The following is an 11,631-nucleotide window of genomic DNA, read 5'->3' on the forward strand; positions in this document are numbered from 1 at the left end:
GATCAATATACACGTAGATATCATCTACCAAATAAGAGCCCCATATATATGTCCGCCCGTCAAGGATAAAGGACCAGATTAGTAAATAAAATTAACCATCAGACTTTCTCGAGTGCGTCAGATTAAGGTAAGGTGAGTTAATGGAGGAGAAAACTACCAAACTTTGCCACTAGTAGCGCTGGTATCGCTTGACCCATAACAAATGCAAACAAACGTCAAATCCCCTACTTTATTACATATTATAACGCAAGATAAAACATTATTTTTCTCCAATTAGTAATTCTTATACATATATTTATTAAGTAGATCCTTTTTAAAATATTCCACATAAAATTTGTTCCATACTTTTAACATATGATTGATAAAATTCTTCATCCCCTACCTGCATAAAAAAATTTCAATTAATAAAAAAAATAAACAATGTGATTACTTCGATTCCCGGATCTTCAACTCTACTTTTAATTATGGAACAGTCCATGTCGAATACATTATTCAGTAGTTTTCACTTGTAAACACCTTTTAAGATTTACTCAATCGTACCTAACATTTACGTTAAAATTGTTGAAAACTGACAGCGTATTGTTATGGGTCAAGCGATGATAGCGACATCTGCAATTAGCTTTGCGTTTTCTCCTCCATTGTACTTGCAAAGAAGTGTATATTTCACTAATCTGACAATTTGCAAGTAACTAACGTAAAGAAAGGGGAGGGCGGCAAAGTTGTAAAAAATTCTCGAGAGCGATAATAATTCAAGGATGACGTAACATATATATTCTGACGATTTCCACAAGCCGAAATCGGAAAAATTCGTCGATAAAGTTTAATACGTGCGGCTGCGTGATGCCTAATTAGTTTAAAAATATTAACTATGAATATTATTAACATAAAGTATGAATTTTGTGGTGAAACTACTAAAAAATCAATAAAATTTACATTATAAAAATTAGAAAAATGTATAAATATTTTAGAATATCGTCGAAGTAAACCGGTAAATTTTTATTTTTTATTCTTTATATACATTTTTTAAAATGATTATATAATAAATACAAGTTCTATTATAATAACATAATATATTTTTTGCTATTCCACGAGCTTAGCAATAACTTAATTGAAGTTCAATGATTTTTTTTTTTGTATTTCCAGATTAGGCGAATCCCTCCAGATAAACGTCAGATAATGAGACATCACGTCTAGGACAGAAAGATGAACCATATATAATATATTAATCTGACACGCTTGAGTATTTCGAATTGGCTAATTTTTTTTGCATATTCTTTTAATGACCGCGAATTTGCGTCACATCGAAATCGTTAGATTATTAAGAGATTATTTTAGGTTCACTTAACACCCCCTTTGAAAATCTGACGCGCTCGATTAACTGTTTTTTTTTTTTTCATTTTCAACCTTTACGTACGACCACACCCACCATGCAAACAATCAGATTACCATACGTACATTATTAAAAATACGTAGGACATGGATGCTATCAATATCTGACGAGTATGTCCATGGCACACTTTTTTTTACATTACAGCCGCTCTCCCCACCGATGAAAAGGTATACATTATATTATGACATTTTTTTCTTATTATTATCTAAGCTTCGCAACCCAATAGATCTCTATGAAGCTCGAGTAAATCCTCATTTAGCATCGTGTGCTTCCCTACTATTACGTACATACCTGATTATAAAGATTAAAGATACATTAAAGTAGGATAACCATTTTAAGCAACACTTTTGCGTGGCGTAGGTAATTAAAAACTGTACAAAATTATATCTAACTAAAACGACAGTTTTATACAATGCCTCCTATTTACATTACAATTTACAATTTACATTCTTATTATAAAAAGTCTTGTTAATTAATATTGAAAATATTTCAATTAAGTAGGTAATGCTTAATCTCGGCTGCGTTTTACCTACTCAACACGAAAGTACTCTGTACAAACAAGGTCGTCGTTCAACATTCATGCACGTGTTATGCTACCGATTCCGCTCAAATTATCAAGCATACCATTTGCCATATAGTTGTCAGTCCGTAATTGACTATGTCTTGCCACCATGCAATGCAGTGAATCAACCGCTGTAGAAAAAGACGAGCATATAGAATTTACTTTGAGTGATAAGGACAACAACATTATTGTCGAATATTACCATGCAAAATGTACTGCCATGCGCTATACAGCCATACTATCATCGCCGTGTGTCGCATGGGTGTGAGCGAAATAGACGACAACAGAGTACAGACCGTTCATGCAATGAGCATCAGTGAGCAATAAGCATTTTCAGAAGGAATTAGAGTTAGGTGTAAATGTATGATTCATTATTGTAACCTCACCATTTTATAGATGTAAGTAGTGTTTAGTGTGTTAAATGTTGTTTTATTATTAGGAGTGTAAAGCATTTAAACAGTTAACTAAGTTATAACCTTTACAAAAGCAGCATAACATAACTTCCGCCATTTTGTATTTTTGTTATGTTTCTTCTGTATGACTTAAAACTTGTCTTGGATTGTTTTTGTTTAGCCCGGTAAAATCTTTTCTAAAATTTGCATGATTATTGTTGTTTAGTTTCTATTAATGAGGTGTGAGAACAAGAGTGTTTTGGATTACTTCTTAGGATTTTGTAAATTTAACAACGAAACAATAACATTGATTTGGATAATTTGAGGTAGTTACCTACTCTACATTATTTTAGTTCACATTTTTTAATAATAATAATATTAAAATATTTGTATATCCATTTATATAGTTCCTTATAATTTTCATTTATAAGGAACTATATAAATGGATATACATAAGTAGGTATTATTTTCTGTTAAGTATTGTATAAATTCAAAACAATTTTGGTATAAATATACTGAAGTAGTAAACCAACAGTAGTAGGTAACTATATATTTTAATAATATGTAGATATAATCTAACATCATTCAGTTAGTACAAAAAGAGTTAATAATGCCGAAAATTGTGCACATGCACCTACTTACTTTAGACTATAATATTAACTCATTAAATCCATAACAAATCGTGCAATGGTATAATGGTTATTATATTCCATTTTAGTTATAATACCATGAAATGTTTATTTTCAGGTAGATTATGGCTAACAAGGACTCTGACTATCCCTCATCTCAGTCAGGTTTGTTTTGTAATCTTAATCATATATATACATACCTACCTAAAGTAAAAATATTCTATAGTTATAATCATCATAACTAATCACTTGTAATTGCTTGAGTTGTGGCTCAAGTAATTTTTTTAAAGATATTCTAAGTAACCAAAATAATCTTGTCATGCTTTTATTTGTCTGGCCTTGAATTTATATTGTTTTAATGCTAACTAGTGACTGAATGATCTATTGTAATATAGTAAGGCCATTTACACATACTACACTCACTGAGTGTGAGTGAATGAGATGAGTTTTTTGTTTATTATAAAGTTAGTATTCTAAGCAAATGTGTCTGTACTTCAACATATATGAATAAAGACTGCTTTCTTTTCTAAGCTTATGATCTTAAATAATTAAATTGACTGTTTAGTAGCTATGATGATCAGAACTCCTATTTATTAATTACTTTGCTGCAGCGACATGGTTTTTTACTGTTTGAGTATTGAAAATTGTTCTGTATGTTTCACTGTCTAAATCATTTGTGCTTTCAAGTACTTACTTCTGAATTTGTATTATATTGACTGGTAAAAGGTGTCAGTTACTGATCAATATTATCTATTTGTTGACATAAACCACCAAAACATCAGTTACATAATTTTTTTTAACTCTTAACTAATAACAGTCAGAAGAGATTTAATTTAAAAATATATCACTCCATCCGATTTGACTATTAGTAGTGGTGAGTGGCTGAGCCGATTAATGTAATTTAATGTCAATCACCTTTTGGAAATAAGTAGTACGTACATATTTAAATTTGAGAATGTGTTTTTCCAGATGGAGAGGATGTAGACCCCGATCAAGAAGAACAAAGGCAGCCAGTTAACAATAACGTTGCAAATATCCTTGCGAGACTCCAATCTACTGGAGCTCTGATTAAGAAACTAAAGAAAGAGTTTTATTGCTTCACATGTGAATTAGATTTTCCTGATAGGGAAGAGTTAAATAATCATCTCATTCAGCATGTTTCCTTACCGAATGTGGAACTTGTAAAACTGCCTTCTGACGACGAAGACGGACCTCCTTCGGAAGACGAAAACTGGTTTGACGAAGAAGAGCCAAAAATGCCAAACCCAAAAACACCTCAGAAGGTAGATATATCAGAAATACTTAGAAACAAAGGCCTTTCAATTAAAAAGAATGAAAGTTCCACCAATTCGACCTCGGCATTAGATAAATTAAGCAGCTTAGGGCTGACAATAAAAAATAATGCAACTCCAATCAAAAAAGAAAAGCCAGATAATGACAAAAGTGATGTTATGCAAAGGTTAGGTAAATTAGGAGGTATTAAATTAACATTAAAGTCAGATGGAAGTAATACAAATACATTTAAAGTGGTCAATGGTTTAAAAGACTTCAAAGCCTCAGATGATGAAGATGAAGGAAGTGAAAAAGATAAAAACGATGATGATAATGACAACAACCTTAAAACAGAAGAAAGTAATGACCAAATCAAGTCGCGCACACCTTCTGAAAGTGAAGATTCAAACTCTAGTAAAACTATTAAATTCCCCAAAACTTCAAAAGTCACGAATTTCAATGAGGTAGAAGATCAACTCGGTACCACGCCAGTCAAAAAACAAGTCAAGCCTCGGGCGAGACCAACAGTTAAACAAACTCCAACAAGAGCAAATCTACAAACTCAGAATTGTAATGCAGAAAAAATTTCTGAAGCTGAACTAGATCGACCGCATTCCAATTCAAGTACGGAGACCATAATTATTAAAAAAGAAGAAACTGATTCTACTGAATCTCGTCCGATAGATGCACCTTTGTTTTCGGGACAGATTAAGACTGAGCGAATGTCCCCAACTCTTCCAGACAGTTCGACACCTATTGTCACTCAAATTAAGACTGAAAATGATACTATAACATCACCACCAATAACTACAATGCCTTTAAAATGTGTAACTAAAACGGAAGAACCAGTCACGGTAATAGAAATAAACGGAGACTCTAATGATGAGGACGATGATTGCTGTGTTGTTTCAACCACCCCTGCCCCTGATAATAAGCCAAAAACGGAAATGAAATATGTTCCAATTGCGCCTAAAATAGAAGAAGTTAGTTATCCTTCGTCAACATCGTACTCTACAAGTGCATTCTCTATGGCACAAACTAATCATAGTTCAGCTTCAGGTGTGTCAGGTGCGCCCACAATACAAACAACAGATAAGCAGCATAGTTTTGATTGGAATGCACCAGATTCAAAACCTGCTGTTGATATTTTTGAAAAAAGTGCAGATGACATATTTGATAGTCTAATATCGACGGGTAAAAGAGAGAATATGATATCTGATGCAAATGAATATATATCTATTGATAAGTTAGGTTCACAACATACATGCGACGTTTGTAACACTCGGTTCACAGACATATCTTTACTCGATGATCATAGAAAAATAACAGGTCATTCTCAAAGCTTAGTGGCTTCCTCTAGTCTTCTTCCATACAACAATTCCCCAAATATCATCTCAAATCTTTTGCCAGTAAAACAAATAGCAGACCAAGTTGGCAAGTTATCATCTATAGGAAACAATTCAGGATTCACTCATCAACAAAATGTTATGATTAACATACAAGCATATCCCGGAGGAGGCGGAGCCATGATGCCTGGACAAACTCCATATAATACTTTCCAAAGTCCACCTAACTATACCACATCAAATAATATGTACGGTCCGACTGGACAGCCCATGTCTGAGCAATTTCCACCAGGAAACTATATGGATTCAAACATGCCTTATGGACAGTATCCATCCCATATGTCTAAACCTGGTTACCCTGGTACGATGTCGCAGAATACATATCCTCCACACATCCCTTATTCAGGTAATACACCACTTCAAGCCATGCAACAAGCTGTTTATGGCCAGACGGGAATTATGAATCAACCTGGGACTATGGGACCACCACCGGCCCAACCTTACGCTCCCGTGTCCAGTCCAGGTGGACTAATGAAACCACCGAGCACTAGCGGGCTTACTATACAGAATGTACAAACCTTTCCTCCTGGTCAGTTAGCCATGTCGAGTACAGGTCAAGGCATGGATCAAAAGGCAAGTCAAGCGATGGGGCAAATGCTCCCGCCCCCTTTGAGAATGTCGTCGGGGCCGACTGGGCCTCAAGGATGTCGTCCCCGAATGCCGAGTATACGGCCAGCATCCGCAAAACCGTCTATACGATCCGGAGTGCAAGTGCACGGCCAAATCCGTGGTGCTAAAATTTCTCAACGAATGCCTTTAAAACGTACAGGGGGAGCGACAGGAGGACCTGGTACTAAGCGACGGCCTGATATGTTGCTGCCCGGCAAACACGACAATGAAGATTGCCAAGTTATGGCCATGCAGAAACAAAGAGAGGGCCTTCCCTTGATTCATAGTGTGCAGGGAGCAAAAGATAAATTGGGAAGTCAAATCTCAATTACCAAAAAGACTGTAAATAAAGAAGCAAATGCCATGGCCAACGTCCTTGCTTCTCGTGGTATTAGCATCAAACAGAAGCAGAAAAGTCGATCCCCGACACCAGAAAGACCTCTACCACATATTCCTAATCTCGGTTCTGGTGTTAGCATTAAGCATACATCAAAATCCAGTAATTTCTCAATTCCCGAAGCTAAAGTGGGTGGAGGTATGGCTTTGTGTAAAATCTGCAAAAAAATGTTTGGATCGTACAGTTCCCTTCAAGTCCACATGGCAAATGCACACCCACAGAGTAAAGTACCTTCGTTCAAATGCGACGAATGTCCGGCTTCATATCCTAAGTCATTGCAGTTACAGCATCACAAACGAGTGTTTCACAACATGACTGGAGCTAACAAGGAACTTGGTCTACCTGTCGTAGATTTCTCTCAAATTGATAACCTTAAAAGACTTAGTAATTTAGGCATCTATAGTTTTATCCCCTTAGCAAACCGAGAGCAGGCCAATGGATGCTTTGGTATACCTGTAATATCAGTTCATAACATGAATTCTGGCATGACATCAAATTTGCAAGCCTTAGGTGCAGATGGTTTGTTGAGTTTAGGCCCACTCAAGCCATTACCGAATACTTAAAAGTGATCTTTTCTAAAATGGTGTCTCAAATAAATGTATTATGTACTTTGTTAAAGTAAGTTCCTTGATTGTAGCATATAATTTGTAATGTACATATAGTATAGTTTACAATTACTGTAATATATTGTTGTTAGCTAACGGCTGTTATTAGCTAACAAAGTGTACTTGGTGTAAAACCAAGTTGATTTTGTCTATATGCTTAGAATTTTTTGATTTCGTTTTCTTATTTATACGCGAACGTCGGATTAAATATGATTGGTAAGGGGAAGCAGTATAACTGGCAACAAATTACCTTCATTCTAAAACAAACTATCTAAACAAATTCGTAGTAGATACTAAAATTCGAATACACAGTTTCAAAAAGAACAATAGCTTTGATTGGGTATCAAACAAATTAACAATATTTAGTTGGTAAGTGCAATAATTATAGATCTTATAGTTTTAAGTGAAAAACATTTATTTTTTTAATATCTCAGAATCTTAATAATATATTACACAAAACATGTTTTTTGTTTAACATCCAGTTTTGTTTAAATTATTGTACCTAAAAAGTATGTTCTTTATATATTGCTAATAAACAATTATTTCCCTTCTGATTAAAATTCTGCTGTGTGGTAAACTCCTGCTAAACACCCATATTTGACTGAGCCAATAGCAAGTTCAAATTTTGAACTGTCAAGATGAAGCAATTGTGCAGGACAAGTTCCGTTAAGTATTCTTGTTCACTATATTATGTAATTGTTTATATGACTGTACCCAAATAACATTGAATTTAATACAGAAGTAACTAGAGAAATCCACTGTTAAGCAAATGCATGTTTTAAATTGTAATAATTTAAAAAAAAGTTTCTGTCAACTTTTTTATATAGTAAAACATTTAAAACCAGAAATGAAGGAATAAAACAAATATATAATGTTTGACAATATTTATTTCGTAAATGTGAGCTTAAGCTTTTGGTGATATGAATATAAATCATTGTCATCATAGTATCCAAAATAATTATACCATAAAAATGCACTTAAATGTTCCTTGGTGTATGTTAAACCAATAAAACAGGAAAAGAACTCATTACAAAGTATCACATTTATAAAATATGTGCTTATGTATCTTGCTGACCAACTATTAATTAGTAGAGTTATGTTATACTTTGTGGCATTATTCAAGGCGCAGGAGCTCCACATCAAAGATAAGAGTAGAGTTAGGGGGTATGACACCTGGGTGTCCTTGCTGACCATATGCATAGTCTGGAGTGCAGGTTAACTTGGCGCGTTCTCCAACAGACATCTGAAACATTTGATTATAAGTTTATTGATTTCATTATTAAATATGAATTACTATCCATATTTGGAATCTAAATAGATACTGTTATAAACCTGACAACTGATAATAAAAACTCAGAAAATGTGCAGTTTAACCCACACTATCATCGGGGCTTGAGATAATCACTTTTTGACCCACTAACATTAAACAAATTTGTATGATGGTATGGTCATGTGTCAAAGTGTGAGCTAGTCATTCTACACAAATTCTTTTTCAGTTTTAGTCTCAAGTCCCAGCGTTACTTATTAGTAATCATAGTTCTGAAAGAACTAACAACTGTTGTTGATGGACCTATTATTAATTTTTTTTTAATATATAAAACGAAACAACTAGCAGTTAACACTACATATCCTACAAAAACACTATATTAAATTGATCATGGCTTATTAATTATTGATACTCAATATTAATCTTGAATAATTTAGTTTTTTTCGTTTCATTTTAAGAGTCATGGCGTGATTGTATAATTTCTAAACATTTACTGCAATATTTCTCTTGTTAGAAAAGTAAAAAAACCTTTAAAAAATAATAGTACATAAATGTATTAATTTTTTGTAGGAATCTTCAATAATGCATTGTTTTCAACCATAGACAACATGTGAGTAATATGTGTAAAACAGTAAATAATTACTGTTGACATAATAACCAAATCAGAGACCTCCTCCCCCCTAAAGTGCTTACGTAATACTTGAATGGCCCCATATTGTCAATGTATAAAAATGTTTCAACAAGGGTTTGGACATTTTGTTAGTGGCAAATCTAATGATAGATATCAATTGTCATCATAAAATAATCCCACTTAAACCACTTAAATATTTTGTTAATTTAATTCAGATCCTGAAAGACAGGGTATAAGACTTATTACTGTGTACAAAATATGTGCTACCATTTTCGTTAACATGATTTTACGAACAAACCACAAATGGCCATATTAATGCCTGTTTATATTTTAAAACACTAATTATTTATTGATCTGGCCTGATCAAAGTATGAAACTATCAATTCTTCGATCTAGGCATAACTTAAGATATTTTTAAGTTATGCCTGTGCCATCTCATGTGATGCAAAGCTTCTAATTGTGAACAGTTTCTAACCGTATAACTTTAATAAAAAGTAGTATACCCATATGAATGTAACATCATATTATAAATTAAGCTATTGAAGCAAAATTTCATAACACCTTTGCCACGCCTTCATCCCAGCCTTTGATAACCTCTCCCTTTCCAATCTTGAACTTGAATGGCTTTCCACGGTCACGAGATGAGTCAAACTTTTGTCCATTAGTTAATGTACCAGTGTAGTGGACTACAACAGTTTGACCTTTTTTTGCATAGGTTGCCTCTGAAAAATAACAATGATTTTATGGTCAATCAGAATAACAAAGTACCGTTAGAATCATAATTGAAAGTAAGATAATGTGTGATTAAAATAGCTACACCAGAAGATGCATGACGAGAGAAGACTTAGCTGATAGTTATTATAAACGCGACAGGTTATCGACGCGGCGTGTTGCATCCAAGCCCAGGCCGCAGTTTTTATGAGCAGACTTAATTACCTTTACTTGATCTCGGGGCAATTACCGCAAGTATTTATATTAAGATTTTGAAATAAAATATGATGAATTGAATAATCATGTAATAAAGTTGCCTTTTTGCTTCAACTTACCATCGCCAGGTGAAATAGTTTCCACGTTGACACCCATGATGAAGGTTTTTTAGATCTAGAGTTAATTCAAATAAAAACTAAATCTTTTTCGATGCTTAATTGCAGCTAGAATTATCCCAGAATGTTTATTGAATTTTCTAAATGAATCAATCACAGGAGTCAAGAATTAATGTAATGGCGTGAGGCGTCTTCAGGGTTGCCACATTTCCGATTGCATTTTAGAAAATACTACATTTTCATAACGAATAACGTGGTAATTGGTAAAAAAATAATAAAAATTAAATAACAGTACATTGTACAGTAAAATGATATTTTTTTTATTTCAATTTAAAGAAAATTATTATTGATCGATTAATTATTAAAATTAATCATTGTGATACTGTGGTATTGTGCTGCCTTTAAACACAGGGGTCTTAGTCGAGATGTCTTAGCCCTTAACAAACTTTTTATTTTTGACAAATTTTGATACAAATTTAGTTTTCAACTCTCTACATACATCTTGACTAAAGCACAGTTGTAAACTTTTAAAATTTGTTTTATAGTCCTAGAAAGAAGTCCCCCAGACGCGGCGCTGCAATCGCATGACGTAATGTTGCCATTAATGAGTTAAAAAATTACCTATTTTATTTACATTTAGCAGATGTAATTTATCAAATAATACTATTTTCTGCATACTTCGATGAAACAATATTTCTGTTATGTAAAAAGTATATTTTTATTTACTTATATTAGCGGTGTTCTACCTACTTACAGGGAACAGATGAGAAAATAGGGTAAAGAAAAGCATTACAATGTTTTATTCAGAGTTTTATTGAATAATTGTGATCAGGGGCCATAGGAACATCACTGTCTGAAGAGTAGATGGGAACAGAATCTGATTCTGTTTCAGTATCACCAGCTGTAGATATAATTGTTCTTTTATATTGATACTATTTCGGATGCGGGCGACTCTTCCCCGGGGTGATAATTTTCTTCGAAGTACTCGCCGCTGTTATACCTTCTTTTGTAATTCTTGTTACAGTTCTCTCTGACACACCTGCAATTAATTAAGTTTATAATGCTTATGTACTATGAAATATATGTTTTTATTTCAGTTTCATTCGTTATGTATTTGTTCAAATTTGTCGCAAAATGAATTTATATCATAAAAGTCCCATAAATACAGCAAAAAGTTATTATGTGGCAACTCTAAAAAATACCTGTTATGGCGGCTACTCTCTTCTAAACATTGTTTAGTGGTATTAAAACACCTTGATTCTTTTGTACCGCTTCACAGAACTCTATCACCTTCAATATCATTTCTCGAGCCGAATTTTATACAACTTTTGGCATTGTCAACAATCTTTAAAATGCACTAAGCTAGTTAAAAACTCACAAAAATCTACCACAACAAACGAACTTGATAACATCGACGAACGACAACAT

General features: G+C 33.4%; 2 protein-coding genes across 6 annotated transcripts; one reads left to right on the top strand and one right to left on the bottom strand.

The window, feature by feature from the left end:
- The first annotated feature begins 2,056 nt into the window (after positions 1 to 2,056).
- Positions 2,057 to 7,739, top strand: LOC125050042. 5 transcript variants are annotated; one of them, XM_047649596.1, is made up of 3 exons: positions 2,057 to 2,350; positions 3,092 to 3,138; positions 3,943 to 7,739. In XM_047649596.1, the coding sequence occupies exons 2-3, from the start codon at positions 3,099 to 3,101 to the stop codon at positions 7,218 to 7,220; spliced, it is 3,318 nt and encodes a 1,105-aa protein (XP_047505552.1). In that variant the 5' UTR covers positions 2,057 to 2,350; positions 3,092 to 3,098; the 3' UTR covers positions 7,221 to 7,739. The 5 variants fall into 5 exon arrangements, with proteins under 5 accessions (XP_047505552.1, XP_047505555.1, XP_047505556.1 ...); XM_047649599.1 differs by having other exon boundaries at positions 2,057 to 2,313; XM_047649600.1 differs by lacking the exon at positions 2,057 to 2,350 and adding an exon at positions 2,447 to 2,529.
- Positions 7,740 to 8,131: 392 nt separating this feature from the next.
- On the bottom strand, positions 8,132 to 10,415 carry LOC125050043 (peptidyl-prolyl cis-trans isomerase FKBP1B-like). Its single transcript, XM_047649602.1, has 3 exons — positions 10,207 to 10,415; positions 9,722 to 9,882; positions 8,132 to 8,505 (listed from the first exon to the last, which is right to left on the bottom strand). Exons 1-3 carry the CDS (start codon positions 10,241 to 10,243, stop codon positions 8,377 to 8,379), a joined length of 327 nt encoding a protein of 108 aa, XP_047505558.1. The 5' UTR covers positions 10,244 to 10,415; the 3' UTR covers positions 8,132 to 8,376.
- Positions 10,416 to 11,631: the final 1,216 nt, after the last annotated feature.

The sequence above is a fragment of the Pieris napi genome, chromosome 6, assembly GCF_905475465.1.
Source record: "Pieris napi chromosome 6, ilPieNapi1.2, whole genome shotgun sequence".
Classification (NCBI taxonomy): domain Eukaryota; kingdom Metazoa; phylum Arthropoda; class Insecta; order Lepidoptera; family Pieridae; genus Pieris; species Pieris napi.